The sequence below is a fragment of the Artibeus jamaicensis genome, unplaced genomic scaffold, assembly GCF_021234435.1.
Source record: "Artibeus jamaicensis isolate MK-2021 breed Jamaican fruit bat unplaced genomic scaffold, CSHL_Jam_final contig_432, whole genome shotgun sequence".
NCBI classification, from domain to species: Eukaryota; Metazoa; Chordata; class Mammalia; order Chiroptera; family Phyllostomidae; genus Artibeus; species Artibeus jamaicensis.
Window position 1 is genome coordinate 6,778,564 of NW_026521828.1, and position 23,718 is coordinate 6,802,281.

General features: G+C 42.8%; 1 protein-coding gene across 8 annotated transcripts in view; it reads left to right on the top strand.

Moving 5' to 3' along the window:
• The window catches only part of EBF1 (EBF transcription factor 1), a 376,209-nt gene that overhangs the window by 326,674 nt on the left and 25,817 nt on the right, over nucleotides 1-23,718 (top strand). For all 8 annotated transcript variants that reach the window (XM_053665916.1, XM_053665917.1, XM_053665918.1 and 5 more), the window contains exon 11: nucleotides 14,801-14,889. In XM_053665916.1, the coding sequence (XP_053521891.1) occupies nucleotides 14,801-14,889 (89 nt within the window). The remainder of the gene's footprint in view (nucleotides 1-14,800; nucleotides 14,890-23,718) is intronic.

Consider the following 23,718-nt stretch of genomic DNA (forward strand, 5'->3'; position numbering starts at 1 on the left):
TCATCAAGCCTGGTCTCTCTGCCCCCATAGATATGTCCCAGCTCTCTGAAAATCTCAGAAACAATATCTGACACAGTGGCCTCAGGCAAAGTCAATTCCACAGATGGAGTTAAATATGTATTTTTCATTTCCTCTAAAATTCACCAGCTCCAATAGGGGCCAGTAGATGGGAGAGACAGATTATAGGAGGAAGGTCATTTCTTTTTCCTTGTTCCCATTTACTATTCATTTTGAGCTGCTTCATCACACCCATTAATTTAGAGGGAATTGGAAGATTTAGTTTGGAGAATTTGTGTCAAGTTCCCATTTGAAGGAAGAAGAGCAGGAACTTGAACTACAAGATGGCATTTGTGAAGTTTGATGAGGCTGGTTTGGCTGGGGTGGGCCTGGCCTACCTGGAGAATTCTTAGGAGTGGTTTGTGTGGCTACAGGGTCTGCTTTGGGGGATGTCTCTGAACTTAATGACTTAGCTTCTGAACTTAGCCTTTAATCTTCTCCACCAGTGGATGATCAATTTGCCCTCCAACAAACTCTATCCCTGTCTAACCAACCCTCAATGTATAAGAGTGCTTATATCTCCATGTGAGTTGCTGTTGTTGAGAATTTAACCATACAGGTCACTTTTAGTAGTAAAAATTAGTCCTCTGTTGATCTGTCAGCATCCTGGCATAAAGTCTGTTCAGGATGCACGCACCTTAGGAGAACCATTTGCAAGTCTCAGAAGGGCGAAACAGAGGCATTAACCACACCTCTTCCCAAGAGCTGAAAATGACCAACAGTAGTCCTAAAGAAAAATGAGTCATCCTGAAACATGTAATGTACCATGCCATTCTTAAAAGTTACTGGCATAAATTTGGCTAAGCTTCTTTCCTATCCCCTGCACTCATGTGCCCAAAGAGACTAGGGTAGCCTCTCAGGCACTAGGGATGAGAAGTGAAAGTGGAGGCTGGTGTTTTTCTTCTGGTTACATTCATGGGTTACCATTACAGTGTTTGCTTAGAGATCAACAGCAATAACCAGCATTTCCCTTTACCTCCTCAATAGTGTGGTTTGTGTTCCAAATAGATCCCTTCCCACCCCACTTTCTTTTTTGTCCTTTATATCTAGAGAACATATAACACCAGCATGGTGATTGCTTTCTGATGCAGTTTTCAACCCCCACCCCCACTCTTTTTGGGTTGGGGGGGATGCTAAATTTAAGTGAGGATCTGAAAGCCTTTGGGTTGATAAGTTGATAATTTAGTGACGGGTCCATTCTCTTTAGCTCTTTAGAGCTGACATAGGCATTACTGGGATAAATTCATTATAGCACTTTAATGGTACAGGACACAAGAGCCTTCTGTGCACCTGGCTTAGGTGGGTATGTTCAAGCCTTTTCGTCGCTGAGGGTCAGATCCAGTCTCAAATTTACAGCAAACTCACTTAGGATGCTTGCTGATCCCCTTTGGTTTTTATCGTCACAGTAGGTTTAACCTGACCAAGAAGTAATTACACCATTATTTTTTATGTGGTGCTTTATTACTTGCTTTTCAAAATTGGTTTCCAGAATCTCATGAGCTAATAGCAACAAATGTGTGATTGTAATGTGTGCTCCGTCGGGAGACCTGGGGTTATTGCGGAAGTGGCCACATACCCATTGCCCACACAATAACTGTTACTCCAAAACAAGTGAATTGCTTAACTAAACAGCTATTGATTATAAGTCATCAGGGACCCATATTAAGACCACCAGCATCTAGAGAAGATTAGATTCTGGTTATATATACAAATGTATTTTGTCAGTATCTTGCAGCAAAGAGATCCAGCCCTCCATGGTTCACAGGCCTAAACCCAGAGTGGGTTGGAAGCAGTAGAACCTCACTAGGGTGACTCAAGTGATCAGCTTGGTTCCATACATTTCTTACGAGAGAGGTGTCAAGACTGGGAGCAGAAAGAACCAAGAGCCATGGAAAAGCCTCTCAGCCTCACCCTTCCTACTCTAACAGGAATGGAGCAAATCAAAGGTGAACTGGGTATCACCAAAAGAGTTCCATACTTTGCCTGGGGACTCTGTTGACTCTGATCTGGAACTGAGTGGCTTCTACTCTCTCATGCACCGCTGGTCATCAGCTAAGCTTCAGTTGGGCAAACAGGTTTGCCAACAACCATTCCCCACTTGGTGTGTTCAGATCTTTGCTTAGGGGTTACTGAGATGAAAGGAAACTATATCCCCTAAGTCCAAGCATTCCTGAGTCTTCCAAAGTTGCTTACGTCTGCATTGTTGAACTTGGAATGGTCAACTTGGAAAGCTTGTCCTCAGACCTCTCCTGGTTGATTACCCAGCTGCACTAGGGGGCATGGACAGCCCTTTCATTTGAAGCTCCCCATTTGATTTCAGTGACATTATTCTCTCCTGGTTTCTCTCTCTTTTTTTTGGACCTGCCTTTGTCCTTTTAGTCTCTGAGTCTTTTTCTATTCCTTAACTGTCAGTGTTCCCCACAGAGCTGTCTACCTTCATTCGCTTCTCACACCAGCAGTTTCTGCTCTGCCCTGTATCTTGGCATTGCCTGTAACATTAACTCCATGCCCAGTCTTTTTGCTCTGATTCAGTTCTTTGTTTCCAACTCTACTAAACACTTTCCTGTGGATGTAATATTGGCATTAAAATTCAGCCTGTCTGAAATTGAACTCATGACTTTTTCCCCTCCACGTATAGTTATATTTTTGCATTCTTGTTCCTGCTAAGTGGCCACTCTATCCATCTACTCAGATAAATTAGAATTATCAGAGTCATCTCTATTCCTTCTAACTACTCACATCTAACATGTACTGAAGTCATGTAAATTCTGTTATAAAGCATCTCTAAAATCTCCCTTTTCTTCTATGATCACCTCATCATTAGTTGGTCTTTGATTTTCCACTTGGATTATTGCAATAGCACTGACTTTAAAATTGATCTGCCTTTTATTGGACTCTAATGCTTATGTCCTTGAACTACAGTTCTGATTGTGCCATTCCTATGATACAGAAAACCTTAACTAGCTCCCTATTGCCTACCAGATAGGGCTCTTAGCAAGGGGCTCCAGGCCAATAGTGTTACCCATGGTTACTCTTCAACACCCAACAGTCAGTATATAAGCTATGCTCTCCCCAACTTGGAGTATCTAACCTTACTTGAACACATCATGTCCTTTTGTCTCTGTGCCTTTGCTCATGCTGTTCCTTTGGCCTAAAATGCTCTTCCCACCCTTTCCAGTAGAACAATCCTATTTATCCTCACATATCCAGCTGAAATATGACCTCTTTGGTAAATGTTTCCCTGGATCCACTATAAGGAATTGTCTTTTTTTTCTGTGCAGTACACTATCAGGCCATTAGTAAAGCTGTTTTGCATCTTTTTGTTTAGCTTACAGGCCTATTTCCCACTGGAGATTACATACTCCTCAAGGGTCCCTCACATCACAGTGCTGAGAAGAGTTTATTAAACTGGATAATCTCCAGCTGGGGATGCACAGGAAACCAAACCCTGTGTTGTTACCTTTTTTCATCTTCTTCAGCATGCAGCCTTATATACAGTGAGCACCCAGTTTTATTGAGTTAATTAAACAATGTAAAACATCCCAAGTCTGGGGAAGAATCCCACCTTAATTAGGTGTTTTCTACTTGTTTTTCTTCCCATTTGCTCACAGAATTTATATTGTTTCAAAACAACTATGTCCTACTATGAATAGAGCTCTAGTTCAGGGTAACATGTGAAACCCAGAAGCGGTAGAATTCTTTGAACTGTAATTTCAAATTAGTGTAAGTGGGGGAGGGAAGGCTGAGCCCCAAACACCGGTGAACTACATTGATGTTCTTTTAGAATTCTACATCCTCATACCGAATTTACCACATTGTCTTCAGATTCTGTTTGTCTTTCTGCTCCTCTAGGTTCTAGAGTTCCTTGAAAGTAGGGAGTATGTAGTATGTATAATTAACCCTGCATTCTCCACATTTGCCCCTATGTCTGGCACATAGCAGGTATTCTGAGTTCTAACAACTGCCTGTTGAGTATTTATCATGTACAAAGCACTGTACATACTAAGCACTGTACAAATAACACCCCACACACCTTCCCCTTGCAGATAAGTAGAACTTGAAGAATGTGACCTTTCCAAAAGGCACATAGTTGGTCGGTAATGTAGCCGATGCACATCTGGCTGTGACTTACTCTAGAAGGGTTAGAACAAAGGGGAGAAGAGTGTGCTGTTAGAGAAGTGGAAGTCGAATGGTCTGGAGTAGGAGACAGAGGTTTCCATGGGATGTAAGTTAAGACAAAGAAAGGGACTAGACTAGACTGCAGATATAAGGATACATGGAGAGCAAGAAAAGCGTTAGAAAAGTCCTGTGAGGCAAACTCTTAGAGGCCTGTTCTGGAGGCTTCTTAGTTGTCCCAACTTGGCTGTTCTAACAAAGAGGTTAAGAGCAGGGCTTGCAAGGCACACTGCCTGGCTTTGAATCTGAGGTCTTCCACGTGTTAGCTCTGTGGATTTAGGCAAGATATTTAATTCTCCCAAGCCTCAGTTTCCTTGTCTGAATAGTGGGAATATCAATAGGATTTCATTTTAAGGTTGTGATAGAGGTTAGATGGGTGGACACGTACAAAATGCTTGGCATGCAGCAAGTCATTAGGGAGTGTTTGCTGATGCTGTAATAATTATTAATTGGAGAAAACACACAATGAGTGAATATAATGGATCCTTGTTGCATCTTTGCACTGAATTAATTCCATGCTTCTTGGTGGATTCAGGTTCCTTAAACTTTCGTGAGTATACCAAGGTGTCCCTGCGGACTGACATGGGTGCCATGAGATGTTTTAAATTTGAGGGAAAGAGACGACACTTTCAGTCTGCCAGATACCACACAAAGTACTAGTTCAAGGTCACAGCTCAGCCTTAGCTCGTACTGCATTCCTTTTGGTCGTGTCATAGCTGTGCAAAGCTGAATTTTCAGTGGTTGCTGCCATCCAAAGGAAGTGTCATGTGAAAACCAGTGTGTAATAATAGAAAAGAGGGTAGTGATGTCCAACCTTATTCCAAGGTTTGAGAAGTTGGCAGTGTCCAACAGGAGCACACATCTCATTAGTGAGTAAATGTTTTTATTTTAGTACAATAAAAATGTTGTACTTATGTGTATATATTTTTTCTTCCAATTTATTTGTACCTTTTCAAATAGCTACTGAATTGTTAGAATATAAACATTAAGCTATTTGAATATAAGTAATTAATAAACAGAACCTCTTGGTATATTTCTTTTGTGTTAGAGGCACTGTGAATAGATTGCTGAGATACTCAAGGTACTGTGAACAGAGAAAGTATGAGAAACTCTGGAGTACAAATTATGAAGAGAGTGTGTGTTAAAGCTAAGAGGAAAGAGTTTCAGGCTCTAAAGGACCTTCAGGTAGAGGAGACTTTCTGGCTGAGTCTAAGGCTAACGATACGCAGCAATAATAATCACTTAGGCTGGGTCAATACTGAAGAAGGCTGACTTCATTTATTTTATATCAAAATGCTATTTAGGTTGGAGTTTAGGCTGATAAAAATGCCTAAGCTTATCTGCAAGGCCATTGTAGCTCTCTACATGGCCCACTTGTTCTAAGTTCTCTTGCTTCCATTAAAATATTACCAATTAATCACCTAATCCTCCAATATCTGCAAGTTACAAGTACTTTCCTGTCTTATTAATGGAATTAATGGATTACTTGGAGTCACTTTTCTTGGGATTTTTTTTCCCCCCCTCTCAGCCTGCTGGTCTGCAGGGCTCTGCTGTAACTTCATTATCCAACCCTTCTGAAACCTGTTTGCTGGCTTAGACAAAAGGACTCTGTGAACGGTGGGAGAAGTGTCTGAGTTGTCTCATAAAACTGTCATATTAACAATCACCAGTAGGACCTCAGTCCAGAACTCTGTGCTTGGTTAGCTCGTGGCTCAGAGAAGGGTTGCTTAGCTTCGGAGCCCAATACCCTGCCACTCCCCGCTGAGAACCGTACGTTGCTGGTAGCTTGCTCTAGGAGAGTAATAAGTATTGTTGTTTAGCAATTGTGTTGTTGAAATTCAGCTCCACTCTGTCTGACAGTATTTATCTAAAATACTTTCCCTGGTGCGTGTTCAAGTTCCAGTAAACCGTGTCTTATTGTGCGACCTTTTCATTTTCCAGTGAAAAGGGATCAGCTCGTCAGATAAAAGCTACAAGCCAGAGTACAGGAAAAATGCGTGCTCAGAAAATCCAAGCATGATTGAAAACAAGATGTGTTAAATCAATGCGGTTTATCGCCTGCCTATTCCCAGCAATTGCTGTTCTAAGCTCATTCTGAACACACACAGGATGATAAAAGTACGGTGTCAGACACTTGCTGGGGGGGTGTACGAGCAAACATGTTTATCAGACAGGCTGGGCGATTGTACCCCCCTGATAACAGTCATTGTCAAAACTCTTTGGGTAGAAATCTGAAGAACAATTATAGAATATTACTCTTGTTACATCAGAAGATACACCAGTAAGGAAGGAAATTAGGGATTTGCCCTTAAACGTTAAGAAAGAAAGAGTGTATTGGTATTCAATATTCAGACACCGACATCCTTTACACAGCAAAAATCATCCTCTTATTCAAATATGGTCCCAATTTTCTAAAAATCCAAAATGAAAAAGATTGAAAGCCAAAAAAAAATATCATGAAGATCTTCAAGCTTTAGTTTACATGAGGGATTTCATTTTAGCTGTAGACTTGCCTCAAATTTGGAAATCTAAACTCCTGGAAGGCCAAGCTGTTCAGAGCACATCATACTCAATAACGAGGGCAGCTTTCTCATCACCCTGATTATGGTTAGACAGCAGTACACTTGTCCCTGGTTGGGGTACGTTCACCTAGGTCCCGTTTTAGGTGGAGTATATGCCTCCAAGGCAAGAAAGGCATCTGTGTACAAAAAGATGCTCTACATCTGCCAATGACTTCTCACCAAGGATCCTTTAAAAGAATACAACTGGGTGTGTGCCTATTTTTCCCAAAAGACAAATCCACTTTTGAGACTACAAATTAGAAGTAGGAGAACTTGGTGAGACAGGAAACACTGTTTCTTGATCATTTGTGGGGCAAGTTTGAGATACCAAAACGGCCTCCTCGCAGGTTTCCATTAGTTGATGTGCTGAGCTTTTAAGTAAAGAAATGAAGCCCAGCAACTTGTTCTCCTGTCTGAAGTCAGGAGTTGGGGAACAAGAATTCCTCCTAGTGCTGGATTTCTGTTTCACAGATATTTAGTAAAAAAGAAGCTGTACAATCAGTTTGGTAGCAGGTCTAGTCAGTAAACTGCAAGTAGAGATTTATCAATATTTTAAAAAGTAGTCATCTTGGAATAGTAAGTAAAACAGTTGTTCTGATTTATGCAGCCAGATTTTTTTTTGCCTCAGTTTCTCAGCTTCCAATGGGGGTAATAATTTTTGACATTTATGTCAAGAGAATATTGAAGGAGTCAGTGAAATAGTGTCTATATAGCACTTTAATATTACTGGGAAAGGGATCTTACATGACCTCAGAGTGCATTTTAAATGACGCTCTAAAAGTAGTCATCGTAATGTTCAACACCTATTAAAAACCTACAGTCCTTATGACTTAGAGAATTGTGTTTAGGATGCAAAAATATTATTTTTATTTTGCAGATGTCTTTAAAAGTAACCTGTGGAAGCATACATTGGCATACATTTTATAAAGGAGAGTTAGGAAATACACATATCGAACAACTTGAAATGCGCATATTCTTATATCCAAGAATTTCTTCCGTGTTGTTGATTATCACTCTTAAATCAGTGAAAATTTGGGGGGGGGGGGAACATATACCCCCTTTAACAGGAAATGTGTTAAGAAATTATGGCCATCCTTATAGTGCAATATGCTATAACCATTAAAAAGAATGAGCTGGGTGTAAGTATGTATGTAATCTATATTTATATGAAACAGTACTGTGAAAATGTCTGAAAGCATACATACTCATATAAATAGAGATTATATTTGAGCGGGACAATTATGCGGCTCTTTCCCCTTTTTCATGTGTTCTTTTGTATATTTTATACAATGAGAATGCATTTCTTTTAAATTTAGAAAAACAGCAAAGCTATTTCCATTTTGAAAAACAAAAGAAAGTCCCTCTTAATTCTTCCTTCCTGCTCTTGATTGCTTTTGCTTCTGGAAGAGTTATTAATTTCCAAACACACGCAAGTTCTCTGCCTTCCAAGTGACAGTCCTCAGGGTCTAGCATCTCTTTTCTCCAAGCGTCCTCTTGGGCTCCCTCCACTTTCCAGTTCCCTTTCTCTCTTTGGTCTTTACCTTGCCTGCTCTGGCTCCACATTTTGTAGAGCACGCAGCCCCACAAGCCAACTAACTGTACCTTCGGTAGAGAGAGGTATTACTTCCTTCGCCTGATTTTTGAATCTCATAGCTGTTGCCACACATCAAGAGGTTTGAAGACTACAAATAAGAAGTCAGAGCATGTTCAAAGCCAGTTTGGAAACTTTCCTTTGGCTCCTGTGTTGGTGAATTCTGCCCGTGCTGGCTTCATCCTGACACCCTTCTGGTTCAGTTACAGCTTTCTGCAGTTCGGTGAGCCTCTTCCCAAAGCTCTCTTGGATCTCGCTGGCTCCTGAGGCAAGGTGCCAGGCTGGAAAAGCGTTTCACACCGAAAACAGGGGCTCCGCTTGCAAGGGCGTGGGTGTAGGTTTCTTGGGGAGTGGATCCTGTCCACTGAAGAGACAACCCTGAATGCTGTGCGTGCGTTAAACCTCTAGGCAAGTAATGAAATCTCCAAATGGCTGGGAAGGCAGCAGATTTCTTCCTGAACCAGATTTCTGGCCCCTGTTTAGGGTTCTGGTTGATGTTGCCCCTTTATATATTTTAGTCAATCTTAAAGATAGGTTCATGAAGATAACTTGCCGTTTTATTGTGTACCTCTGGTTGTCAATTTAGGGACGGAGAGAAAAAATGGGCCATTGAGAAACAAACAGGCTCAGCCTAACACATGTGTAATGACTCTGGTGCCCAGAATGGGTCTGCCTCGGAGGGAAATGTTCTGCTGTTAGCCCTTCAGTTCGAACAGAGAGGAGTCACCAGGGAGGGTCGGAGACCCAGGTGCTGGTTTCATCACTGCCTCTGCCGTGAGGTTCTATTTAGTATTTGGCATGGGGTCCAGATACTTGTTTGGACATTAAATGGCAGTAGAATATAAATATGACCTTCCCAATAATATCTGCGTTTCTTTTTATTTCCAGTCAAAATGACATCATGTCACACAACCATTAAAAAAAGGAAATTAAAACCCCAGAATTATGTTAAAACAGTGCAGCAACTCGCCGAGCTATAAAAGCAGGGGAACGCTGCTCTCTGATGTTGGAACGGCACCCCAAGTGCCTTCCCCATGATGCCGGGAACATCGCTCTCCAGCCTCTCGTTCCGTCATTGCCCGGAATAAGTCCTCAAGAAGTTACGGACAGAGCAGTGATTTAAAAAAAAAAAAACTCTGAAAAGAGAAAAATCAATTTTCGTAACTGAGAATGGGGTTTTAATTTGCAAATAAATCCCCTAAAAGAGAATTTTCTTTATTTAATGTGTTTGTGAAGTGGATTTAAAAAAAATAAAAAGGCTAAAGGCATAAAAAAAGACCACAACCCACATATATATTTAGTTATAGGATTTACTCATTATCACGTTTTGAATGGATTTGGTAATCTCGTCATTAGTGTTAGTGCATAAAATCTGGTCATATTACGCTACCATTTTATATGCATTTAGCATGCCATGCTGCCTGAAAACTTGGACACTAGAAAAAAATAGTCCTGTACAACCAGAACTGCTCCATCTGGACCAGAACCTCAGCCGAAGCTCAGAAGAGAAAGGCTGGGCATGGACTGGTTCTGTATGGAAAGTGACTGGTCTCATTTGCGGGAGTCTAACATTGTGAGACTGGGAAGGAGCCCCCAGCCTTTTTTTAAAGTATATTTTATTGATTATGCCATTACAGTCGTCCCATTTTTTTCTCCCCTTTATTCCCCACCAGCTCCTCCTCTCCCACCAGCATTTTCCCCACCCTCAATCCATGTCCTTGGGTTGTACATATAAGTTCTTTGGCTTCTCCGTTTCCCATACTATTCTTAACCTCCCCCTATTTTGTACTTACTGTTTATACTTTTTATCCCCTGCTCCTTTTCCCCCATTCTCCCTGCAGGTGACTGACCCTCCTTGTGCTCTCCATTTCTGTGATTTTTGGTCCTATTCTAGTTGTTTGCTTAGTTTGTGTTTGTTTTTATTTTTATTTTAGATTCAGTTGTTGATAGTTGTGAGTTTATAAGCAGTCCCAACACAGGGCTAGATGAAGTGGGTTGGTTTTTTTTTAACCATTTAATTAACTCTGACTTTTTGAAAACAAATGGCTTTGAACAAGCTGAAATGCCATCCTCAGGCATGTAGACCGTATTTCCATCTAATGTTCAGCCCCAGTCTCTTATCATCGCTGTGAGCAAGAAGACTCTTCTGAAATCTCAGCTGATGCGCTGGCCCTGAAAGCTTGCTCCCCTTTTTGTGCATTTCTAGGAAAGTTTCAGGCATGTGGTAGTACCAACACCTGTCTCCGTAAGGTCCTTCTCAGCTTGTGTATCCACCTCTAAGTGTGAGCCGGTCAGTGGAAGGAAGACATCTGAATCCAAACATCCATAACTCACTAAGAACCTGGTCACTCTTTAAATACATGTGCCTCCATTGAGTGTAGTGTGACCCACTGTCCAACCACTCGGGGAGGCAAGAAAATGGATTCTACCTCTAGAGGGCAGCCTACTGCGACTGTCGGAGTGTTCCAACTCCACAGTCCGAGTGGTTCACGTATCTTTCAGGGGTGGATTAAACACATCTCTCAGAAAGTTTATTTTTAAAGGCTTACAGTGTTGTGACACAAAGCGGTTAATTCCCACAAATGCCGTCTGAACACATGGCAGGCACTAAAAAATGATGATTGAATCAACAGAGAATTTATTATCTTGTGAAATTTTTAACATGCCCACATTGGTCCCATTTTATTCTGGCCATTTAAAAATGGAGGTTTTTCTTGTTTGGGATTATGGATTTTTCTAAACCTCTGAGCCTCCTTTATTCCGTTACCAGCCCTCACTGGTTTAGGGTGACACCCCCTCGAACCCTAACCAGAGAGTGTGACCTGCCGTCGGGAAGCAGGGCCACGGACGCCGCTCTCGCCATCACTTTCCTTTTACAATTTACAGCTTCATTCGTTGTTCCTTCTTTCAACTTAAAATGCTCATGCTTCTTTATTTGTGGTTAATTATGCCCAAGTAAGCTTTCTTCTTTCTCTACTGGATTCTCGGAATTGTCCCAAGTTTTAGGGGGAAAAAATTGATTAGCCCCATTTCTACTGGTGTCCCCTGAGCCCTGTGCTTGAATACAATGAGGTCACTTTGTTGAAGGATTAACTTTATATTACATTCTTGCAGGGTAGATGTATGTCCCTAAGGTACAACTACCCCCACTGATGAAATAAATATACCATTCTTTATGATTCCTCCCTGTTACCTTCTCTGTTGATTTTCAGAGAGTTTATGAATAGTCACATATTTATACAACTGGCCAAAAGTATACTACTTATTTTTCTTATGGTCTGTAATAACCTGTGCAAGGTTATTAAAGGGTATACAGACCCCTTTTAAGGCATAGTTTCTCATGTCATTACTTTATACAAGCAGGTCAAATTCCATCTTGACGATAATCTCTTGCTCCTAACCTTTTTCTTTGATTATAAAAGCAAATATATGTTCGTTGTGGAAAATGTAGAGAATGCACAGCACAAAGAGGAGGAAGAGACAGCATTTTAGGGCCCTCGCTTAGAAATAAGTACGGTTTTGACAAAGACACATTTTCTTCGGTCTCTGTATGTTTGTTTTTTTAAGAAGTGACCATATTGTTCCTGTGAGCTGCTGTTTAACCTCGCCATGTATTCTGTCAGTAAATGCTTGGTTCCCTGTGGCGTTGCTTTTGAGGCCTGTATCATACTCCATAGACAGTTCATCTGTGTTCAGGGTTTTTTTAAAAGAATCTTTACCAGATGCTTGCTCCCACTCAGTAATTGGTTTAAATTTTTTTTCTGTAGTCAACAGTCTGAAAAGTCATCAGACACCTTTGGATTGAGGACAACGGGCTTTGTCTTGAATATGTCTAGTGTTATCTTTGTGCACAGACTGGGCAGTTGCATTGGGATATTCAGTGCCTAAATTGAAGGCAGATGAACATATTTAAAGATAGAGGCATAGAGCAAGCCATTCAGGCTTGGGAAATAAAAGCCTTTCCTTTACTATCTAAAATATTTTCTCCAACATAGTATGCTTCCACAGAGTAGATGCTTATTTTTCTTTGAATAATGAGTTTAATATATCTAATTCAATGATTCTTTGTGTCAGCAGAATGGCTTCTCCTCAGCTCTTGGGCTATTAGTTCCATATGATATTTGAATCAGTTCTTTTAATTGCATGTATTAAGTGTCAGTCATTCTGCTGCATGGCGGTCAAATGGCCAAAGAAACACAGCCCCCCTTCCCATACATCAGACAGTCATTCAATTAGCAACCACAGTCCTTTGACACAGTAGGATGAATTCATTATGCAGGCAACTGAAGGGGTGGGTCAGCAATTCCAATTTTATTGGTGGCTTAGACTGAAAAATAAAGCCAGGAATTGCAAATTTCAAGATGCTAAATTATGTCTTCAGACACTAAAATGATGCATTTAGTTGTCTAAAGCTATTTTTATGGCTAAACTTCTTCGTTGACAATTTGTGTGAAGGGTGGGGGAAGGACGTGATGTATAATGAACCCAGGTGCTCACTCCTGCTGCCCTCCTGCATTTCTTGACTCGATTCCCTGTATTTTATGAGGAACAGATTCCTTGCACAAAGACTCCCATGGCTTTTCCTCTACAAGACTAATTTGAAAAGAGAATTCTTCTCAAGGGTTTAGAAAGTAATCATAAAATGAGAGGAATAATAAATATTGTGCCTTAATGCACAGACTGGCATAGATAGAAAGATTTGGTATACCTGTGTGTAATTTTAGTTAATAACCATAAGAGACAGGTTGAAAGTTTGCTGTTTTTGGGGGGGGGGAGCATGGCTACATCTCATATTTGCAAAAATGATTACATTATCTGAAATGAAAATGCTATTCTATTAACAACTTCAATAAGCATTGCATTTGGGGGGAAACCTTTTTAAAAAAAAGTTACCCAAGTTCACTTTAACTTAGAATATACAAGTGAGGAAAAAGTACTTACTCTGATTTATGTGTCTTTTGGAGGTGTAATTATTGGCTTTTTACTCACCTATGTAAAACAATGTACTTTTGTAAATGGATTTCTGGACACTTTGTGCAGACTTCTCCCCCACCCCGTTTTTTTTTTTTTCTTACATAAAAAGTAAGCACTGTCAATCAAGGAATTTTAAGGTTTATTTCCTCTTTAGAAATGATTGATAGCCTTTTAGATTTACAAGTTGACAAGTTAAAGGGTTCTATTGGTATAATTATGTACTAAATTCACAGTCTTTCAATTTAAATGTCCTTTTAAAACCACGAGATTATCATACCTGTATTTTGAAAAGTGGGCCAGTCAGTTTGGGTTGGTATACAAATTGCTTCCATTAGCCTGGGGACCTATTTGAATTTAATATGGTTTTTTAAAGTTAGCAGTAGTATGCATCTTACTTTTAAAATTTAGGTTAATGGAAAGTCATTTTAAGTGAAGCATGTGGCAACTTGTTTTTTAATGTATAGCTAAATCTCAGAACTACAAAGACTGTCTTTTTTATTCAGTACGTAACACTTTGGTTACGTTGGAAAAGAAAAGAACGCATCCACCCACCACCCATGACTTAGAAAATCCGAGGGGCATGGGTGGGGGACGGAGCTGCCATTGTTGCCTTATGGGGGGGGAGAAGGATGGAGATATTTTACGCCCTGGGGAGGAAATTTGAGAATGACAGACCAAAGTCCACTTGGTCTTGTGTTTGCTTTGAGGAGACTTTGAGGAGGGTGTAGCCAATAGAAGTAGAACAAGGCCCATTGTCTCCAAATATTATTCCAGGTTTGCTTGTTCCTCTTTTTCAGAATTCTTGCAGGCCCCACTGCTCTTAGCCAGTGCTCCATGGAGGCCGGTCTTTTCCCTGGAATAACACTGATGTTGATGAACTGGTCTTTCATTTTAGATGTGAGGGTATTGTATCAAGGTCATTTTCAGTGCCCCGCTCTTTGCCTTTCGCCACACTCTTTGCAGGCTTAATAGCCACAGAAGGCACTGAGATATCATTGTATCAGCGGAGGTCCACAAGAGATTTGGCAACGAAGCAAGTATTTCCAACTCTCCTGCTTTTTATAATCTGTAGATCCTCTCTGACAAGCACTAGAGCATTTTGACCTCCGCGTTTGACTAAAGGGAACCCTAAAACCTCTATTAGACACCACTTTACTTTCTATTTTCAGTAATGTCAGGAGTGTAAAATTGGGCCAGAAGAGCAGAGTTCAAGACCTGCTACTCTGTGGTCTTTTGAGCAAGTCGCTCTCTGCCATGAGCAGTAGCAGAAGAAAGGTGGTGGAGATGTTCAGCAAAAGAAACGTTCGTCTGGTTATTTCACGATCTAATTCAAAGGTTATCGATCAAGCTTTCGACTTCCCTGTTACGTCCACACCATCAGTGTTGCAAATCACATTCTGTTTCCTGAAACTGCTCTAACTCTATGGCTTCTCCATTGCAGCGCTCAACGAGCCCACCATTGACTATGGTTTCCAGAGGTTACAGAAGGTCATTCCCCGGCACCCTGGAGACCCTGAGCGTTTGCCAAAGGTGAGGGCACCTCTTCTCTGGGTTGCGGTCTCTGGAAACTCGGGCTTGGGTGATTGGCAGGGAGCTCTGCCACTGATAAAAATGAGTTTCATAGATGAGCAACTCAGTATTTTTGTTCTTTGTGTGCTTGGTACTCTAAGGTAAGTGATAAAGTAGCAAATACTTACACCGTGCCAGGTAATATTGTACTTATTTTTACACACGTGATATCATTTCCACCTCTCAAAAAACCCTCTTAGGCTGGTGCTAGTACCACCTCTGTTTTAGAGATGGAAATAAAGAGAGGTTAAATCATTTGCCTGAGGTCAGGTAGTATGTAAACGGTTAAACTGAGATTCATACCTATACAGTCTGACTCCAAAATCCAGATTATTAATCACTGCATCATCCCAGTTCTCAAGAGGAGAAAGAACACTGCTTTTCTGCCTACACAAAAATTAATCCTCATCCCTGGTCAGGGGAGAACAAAAGGGACCATGTTGGTAGATCTGGCATCTGGAGAAATAAGACAGGACGTCTGCCCTCTAGTCATCCCACCTAACTGGGGGACAAGGCGAGAACTGAAGCAAAAATTCAACACATGCCATACAGCAAGTGCGTCATTAATGAATTAATTGCTAATGGGGAAAGGAGGGAATTCTCATTTGCCTGACTTCTGTCCTGCACCTGTTGCCCATGTTGGGGCCATCCACATCTCTGTTCCTAAGGAGCTCGGGCCCTGCAGGGGAGGGACCACCAGATCCAGCGCCACATATGACAGGAGTAGTGGGTACCTTTAACCCAAGCTCTGTGAGGACGGTGCAATGCTAAGGGAGTCTGGACTACAGTTAGTGGGGCTACTGTTCACTGTTTCCTGACAGCAAACTGAAATTTCATTCACAACATACACGGAAGCTATTAGAAATCGAATGAGTGGATGAGAGTAAAGTAAGTCTAGAGATGGGTCTGTTTTCTCCTCCTAAAGCACTTGTGAAAATGAAGTTGGCCTCCTTCCTGGCTCAGCTGGCCTCTTTGGGAGACCAGTTCATCATCAAATTCTACTTCTGTGCCTGCTGCCCTGGGAGGCGGAGCCACCTGTCCGAACAGGCCTGGTACAGGAGGCAGCAGAGGGGCTGGGGATGGGGGGGGGGGCGCTGCTGCCCAAAGACAGGAAGGGCCGTGACGAGCATCTGCGTCCACCCTCTACCTGGACCCCAGGGAAAGAACCGCAGCCTTGGTCTCCGCCCTTGGCTTCTCAGAGCAGCCTCACTTCCGCTGAGTGCTGTTCACCGGCCAGTGCTGTTCATTCTTCTTGAACGCATGTCACCTGAGGAAGAAGTCGGATGATGCATCAGTCAGTCTGCTCATATCTCTGTCTTGGGCAGGGGCCTCCATCTTTACCCCTCACCCCCTTTCACCTTGATTGATTCTTGGCCAGTAGTGAAATAATCGAATGATAAGAGTGAATGGCAGTCTGCTCCCATAGCAAAGATGGGCAGCGGAAGGATTGTTACCTTCGGGTTCTCTGTCTAGACGAAACCTAACTCCCATGCCTTTCCTCTGGGGCAGTCCCTGGCCATTTTATCGGCAATTTTATAGCACAGTGACATAAATAGTGTGTGCCCTCCCCCCCCCAAGGGCAGCGCCTTACGTGTCTCAGCGGTGGGAAGAAAGCGCGGGTGCAGGGCCAGATCCTCCCTGTTGTTTCCATTTGGGGCGTCTTCACTTTCCTTCTGACGTTTGCTGTCTCTGGAGTCTGTCGCAGGGACTGCGGTTGGCAGATCGGGTGGGGCGGACCTCAAAATGAGGGCGGCGACACGCTATGCAATCCGGGTCAGAATTCTTTTTTTTTTTTTAAAGGCAAAATTCTTTAGCTCTCTTGTACCTCAATTCCCTTCTCTGTCAAATGGCGATGGTAATATTTCCCACTTTGGGGGGTTGCCAGTTACCTACAGAAGGTCGCTGTGATTGTGTGCTCATGTGTTAGAGCAAAACCTCGGCTTCTGAGGCCTCTTCCCTCCCATCTCAGCAGAGCAGGAAATTCTCATCCTGGCGACCAGTTGAGTGCATGATTTATCGTCCGTGCCTTGGTTTCTTCATCTATGAAATAGGGACATAATCATGCCAGCTTCATGGGGGTCACCTAAGAGTGCCTCAGCACAGTGTCCACTACAACTGCCACACTATGGATGATTATTGGAAAGTAGGAAACAAATTTGGTTTCACCTGGATGAGGTCTGAAGAAGCCAGGCAGTACTTTTCTTACCTATGAAGAAAGGAGACAAGTAGGAATGTAGGCTTGAGTTTCGTGCGCTTACTTTTAAAACCATTTTTACGGTTGCACATCACGTTTAGAAACGTTGAACAAACAGCCCAGGCACGTGTCACTTCTTCCCCAGTGGTCTGATGGTGAAGTTCCCAGCCCCTTGTCCTGGGTTTGGGACGGGTAATCAAGGCCACGATGGGTTTGTGTGTTAAGGAAACACTCTACAGCTTGCGCCCACCACTTGACCGTGCAAGGACTTGGCTGGAGCCCACCCCAGGAAGCCCTGTGTGTGACTCAGATCCCAGCGGCCGGCCTCTTGGCTCTGAGCGTGAAGGTGGAGTGAGAGTTCAAGAGCAGGGTCAGGAAGTGGCGGATGGAGCCAGCACGAGCTATTCCTGTGGACTGAGGCTTATCCTCTTGCTGTCCATTGTTAGGGGGAGAAAAAGGGGCTCCGCCTTCCTTAGGATCATGGTCAGTGTTTGTCAAACAGGAGCGTTTCACTGAGCCGCGGACCACACACCTTAAAAAACAAACTGCACTTTATTAAACCCATGTGTTTGTGAATAGACAAAGCTAGATTCATACAGCCACCCACATATTCTGTCAAATGAAACTGCTCCAAAGACCGAGCACACAGCTTTCCATAATAATATGCCTTTGTATAGGGGCTTGTGCTTTTTCAAAGAACTTACACAGGCTTTGTTTTATGGGAGCCCCTCTCGTGAGAGGAGCCAGGAGAGCGGACCTCACTCCTGTTCCCCAATGAGAGGACGGGAGCAGGCCGAATCCTTCTCTCTGAATTATTTTGTCCCCGAAAGTCACCATTAGTGATAGTTGCTGTACACACAAATTTAAAATGCTGTAATTATGCTAACCCCAGATGGTGTTTGGTTTCCTTTTCCTTGTGCACATGGGGAAGGGCAGGCTAAGGTTTTCAAATCACAACATTCTGTTCTGTTGCACACAGACTCGCCTGCCTTTCTCTCTCTCGATCCTGGCAAGAGAGAGAGGAATGGGTGCCCAACTTTGGGGTGAAGGTTGACTTTTCTCATAATGTTGAGGGGAGGGGGAGGGGGACTGTGGTCAGTCGGAAGCTCAGAGGTGACGAAATGCATAATGCAATCCAGAAGCACTGAGCAAAGAGCTCTCTGTGTTGAAGGCCAGAGGCGTCTCCGTCCCCTTTCAGTTTGCTGGTTGTCTTCCTGAGTGAGCAGTAGCGCAAGGGCGGTGGGTAACAGGAGACCCTGTGTTAGCAGTGGGTCTCAGGGAGCTGGCACCGCTTCACTGATGCCTACTGTGTGCCCAGCATGGCTTCCTCAAGGTTTCTGACAGGCATCGAGGCCAGGAGAAAGGGCTGTCAGATCAGACAGATGTGGATTTTGAAAAACAGGCCCACTACTCAGTGTGCCTGACTCAGTCTTCCCAGCCGAGGTTTTTCTCTTTCCTAAAAGCAGCTGCCCGGTGCTATTGGAATTCATGTGTAGTTTACACAAAGAGATCTCTCTGGCATTTAGAAAGCTATCAGTCAGTGGGGGCTGCAAATGCCTGCAGGGTGGGTGCCCCCCATTGCATGAGAGCCAGAGTTCCCAGAGGGCCTGTGACTGGCTACAGCTTCTCAGCCAGCACGTAGCAAACAGGTTCAAACCCAGGTCTCCAGGCCCATTGTTCCCACAGCACAGAGCTCGCACTTGCCCCTGGAATCTGCAGACCCACGTCTGTCTGCCCCCGGGGGTGAGCGCCTCTCTCCTGCCCCTCACCTACACCTACACCTCACCCCCATCCTACTCAGACTCTCCAGCATCCGTGCACTTCCCCACAGAGGGGGGTTGACGTGTTTTTTCTCCAAGAGCCAGTCCCTCTTTTGGAGAAAATAAAGCAGTTTGAGGAAAGCAACAAAGGCGGCATTTGTGTATTTTGCTTTATGGAGCTGAAAATATCTGGTAAATTGATCCGGTGGGAGTAATAAATACACATTACTTTATCTTGTTCTCCATGTCCTATACCCCTGAGCCTTGATGGAACAACAGCACTTAATAGACTTAAAAAAGAGTAATTATGCTCATTGGTGGTGTGATTTTTCAGCCCTCCCAGCCCTGCCTGACCTTCTCATTTAGCTCGCCATGTCCAACTAATGCATTCATATCCATCTCTTATGAGCTGCCCTCCCAGGTCTCCGGTCTGGTTAGTAGTGAGCAGTGGGTGTTCTTTATCTCTATATGTCCACACGTATAGATGATGCCTGTACCTGGCTCATGGCACTTTTTCATCCCTTATGAAACGTAATAAAAAGTATTTATTATATTTTTACTTTAAAGCTTTTATACATTCTAGCATTATTTACGGCTAAACATGCAGGAAAAAGATGCGAGTGTTTTTAAAATGATTACCGTTAATGTTTCTGCTTGTCAGAAGTGCTTAAATTTTCCTGCACTTTGTCTAAAAACTTAGTACTGTTGCCTTTTAAGCACAACACATTTAAAAGATCTTGCAAGTCAGATTTGCAAACACTGCTGACAGTTTGTGATGAATGATATTGCAAAATTTGCAAGATGTTTGTCATTTCGCACAGCCGAAATATTAAGGAAAGGATTAAGAAATGCGAACCCGCCCCCCTCCCCACCCCCTACCGTGGAAAACAACCATCCCAAACAAAACCCGAAGGAAACCTCAACCAAACCTTGAACCGAGAGCACACCCACAGGAATGGATCTCTCACCCGGGCCTCCTCTCCCGACTTCCCACTCAGCCAGTGGAGCCCAATTGTTCTCAATGCATTTTCTCTCACCATATGGTCTCCTCATTACCATACACTAAGAGTCCATATGGGAAACTTGTGAAATGAACTGTATTCATTTCAACTGCCAGATGAGCAGCCTTTTGCTTTGCAAGCTTAGCTTAAGTCATCTGCTGTCTTCGGGTTGTTATGGCAACACGGCACCAATAAAAAATTCTAATCTACTGTAAGTGATCACAGTATTTTAAGTGCTTGCCTATAACTACCCTCAAAGGGGAGGACAGGGGAGGAGTGGTATTTGTCCAAGGAGCAAAGGGCTCTTCTTCATTCCAGCAGGTGTCAGTAAAGAAGTGGGGAGGCGCTGGGGGCGGGGCCGGAGTAGGCGGAGTAAGATCCGGATTGTCCAGGCAGGTGGATTGCACAGGGGTGGATGGCAGTGAGGATGGACCGTAGACCCTTTGGGTGGGTCTACAAAAACACCAAATGTCAAAACCATAGCTCTCCCGGCAGACACGGTACTCCGCCAGTGTGGTGCAGACGGAATAAAACTCAAGGTCTGAACCGCACAGGCAGCAAATCCCCGTGGAAGCCTCTCCTTCATTGGCGCGTGAAAAAAATCTCAGCCTCCACCATCCTGCTCCTCCTGTTCACGGGAATTAGTCATCGGCAGCCCCATGCTAATTGAGAGTACCTTAAAGTAATGGAAGTAGGCAGGCACATCCTTAAATGTAAATCATTTTCACCTCTGCAGGCCACATGATATGTTGCATCTCTGTTGCTCTATCTGTATTGAAAGTGAATGTTTATAGTCTCAGTTCATCAGTTCACATTAGCCTCATGCTGAATATTTAAACACAGAACAATTTGAACACACCATGGAGGAAGACAGTGACTGCACTTTCATTTGGAACAGCACGGGCTCATCTAATAATAATTTAGTAAATCAGCCATTTAGTGGCGCGGTTGTGCACTGCATTGTGCCAAATATTACTCCGTTCAACTGTACACTTGCGGAATTGAAATGTAGACTCTAGTCACAGGCACTGTGTTTGCTCAACGGAAAGACGGGACCCCACGCGGCCCTCCCCGAAGAGCGTTCGTGGTTAGCGATTTATCATAAATACAGAGCCGGGGTGAAATGAAACTGGGGTTCGCTGTATACAGTGTATTCTAATTATGCTTTTATTGTTTTAGTCTTTATGCAAAGACTATCAGTAATTCAAAACCTGCGGTTGCATCAGTGCAAATACAAATAAGAAATCTGTGCTTAACCACATTGCCTGTTAGGAGAGAAGGGGATGACTAAGGGTTTCAGAAAAGCATAAAGGAAAACCCGGTGTCTTTATCTTCCACACTGTGACACCCACCACTCTCTCCTCTTACTCGCTGATTTATTTTTTTAATTTGAAGAAACTGTTACCGTGATATCCAGGAACCAAAGTGACTCAAATAAAAAAATACAGACCCAAAAACATATTATATAATATAGTAAACTCTTAGACAAAGCATACTTTTAAATGTAAACAATTAAATTTTTTTTCTACTACAGCTTACATTCAGTATTATTTTAAATTAGGTTCAGGTATACAGCACAGTGGTTAGACAGTCAACTACTTTACAAGGTGATCCCCCCGATAGTTCAAGTGCCTGCCTGGCACCAGCTACAGACTTCTCAGTATCACTGACTGTATTCTCTGTGCGGTGCATTATTACATCCCAGCGACTGTTTCATAATCACCAGTTTGTACTTCTCAGTCCTGCTGCCTTTTTCACGCAGTCCCTCAACCCCTCTTCCTCTGGCAGCCCCATCAGTTTCTGCTCTGCATCTATCAGTGTGTTTCTGTTTTGTTTATTTTGTTCTTTAGATTCCAAATAGAAGTGAAATCACATGGTATTTGTCTTTCTGGGTCGGATTTATTTCACTTAGGGCAGTACCCTGTAGGTCCATCCGTGTTGTTAGAAATTCTTTTTAACGGTCACGTGCCCTTGCACTGTGTATGTGCATACCTGTTTTTAAATCTACATCTCTCTTCATGGGCACTTGGGTTGCTTTCATGTCTTGGGTATAGTAAATCATGCTACAAGGAACATAGGAAGATGCATGTATTTTTCCGAATTCGTGTTTTGGCTGTCTTTGGATATATACCCAGAAGTAGAATTGCTAAGTCATGAGCCAGTTCTATTTTTAATTTTATGAGGAGGCTCCATACTGTTTTCTACGGTGGCTGTACCAACCTGCAGCCCCGCCAACAAACAGTGCATGAGGGTTCCCTTTTCTCCAAATCCTTACCAACACTTGTCATGCGATGATTTATTAATGATGGCCATTCTGACAGGTGGGAGTGATGTCTCCTTGTGGTTTTAATTTGCATCTCTCTGATGATTAGTGACACTGAGCATCTTTCCGCATGTCCTACTGGCCATCTGTATGTCTTCTTTGGAAAAGTGTCTGTTCAAGTCCTCTGCCCATTTTTTAATCAGATTATTTGTTTATTTGAGATTGAGTTGTATAAATTCGCTATAAATTTTGAATTTTAACCCCTTATGGGATGTATCATTGGCAAGTATCTTTTTCCACTCAGTAGGTTGTATTTTTGCTTTGGAGATGATTTCCTTTGCTGTGCAACAAAACTTTTTAGTTCGATGTAGTTTCATTTGTTTATCCTTTCTTTCCCTTCCCCAAGGACATATATCAGAAAAAAAAATACTACTAAGAGAAATGTCAGAGATTTTACTACCTATGTTTTCTTCTAGGAGTTTTATGATTTCAAGTCTTATATTTAAGTCTTTAATCCATTTTGAGTTTATTCTTGTATGTGGTGTAAGAAGGTGGTCTAATTTCTTTCTCTTTTTTTTGCCCATCTCTGCCCAGTTTTCCCAGCACCATTTATTGGATAGACTGTTAGACAAAGCGTGCTTGAGTTTGAGTCTTAAAACCTTGGTCTCTGCCTTCTCATCAAGACACAGGCTATAGAACGCAGTACATCTCCCACATCTCTCCTCCTGATCTGCCAGCAAACTGACAGGCAAATTCCACTACAGCATTTTCATAATAGACAAAGTTTAGGGGCTTGGGGTTCCCAATTGCTTCTTTCACCGCAGGAGTTTAGCCAAGATCCATGTACCCCTGACATTTTACATAGCAGTGTGTGTGTGTTGAGAATACACATACACACAGGTGTGTATTGTTTTTCTGAGAAGGGGGATTGTAGCTTCCGTTAAAAAGCCCAGTACCCTTACAAGAGTTATAATTCCGCTTTTTTGAATATTTCTTTTTACCTTCCAACTAACTCATTTGGCAGTAAGTTATTCTGCTTGTCATTATTGTATCCTGCCCATTTTGGAGGTGAGGGAACTGAGGCTCAGAAAGGACAAGTAAGCTACTCAAGCTGACGCAGCTGGTAGACAAAGGTTTTCTCCCTCACCAGACTTCTTCAGCATTTGTCCATCCAGGATCTTTCACAGTTTTGCCAACAGGATTGTGCACAGCACCCAAGGCACACAATACACCTTGACTTTAGGAATGCATGAAGTGCCCTGGCTGGTGCGGCTCAGTGGATTGAATGCCGGATTGCAAAGCAAAGGGTTGCTGGTTTGGTTCCCAGTCAGGGCACATGCCTGGGTTGTGGGCCAGGTCCCCAGTGGAGGGCATGTGAGGGGCAACCACACATGGATGTTTCTCTCCCTTGTTTTCTCCCTCCCTTCCGTTCTCTCTAGCAATAGCTAAATAAAATCTTTAAAAAAAAATAGAATGCGGGAAATTTGTCCGAGTTCTCTGGAACGTAAGTGCGGGTCATCAGCGTCACTGCAGGCTGCTGCTCCACAAGCACTGGGTGTCAGCTGGTGTCAA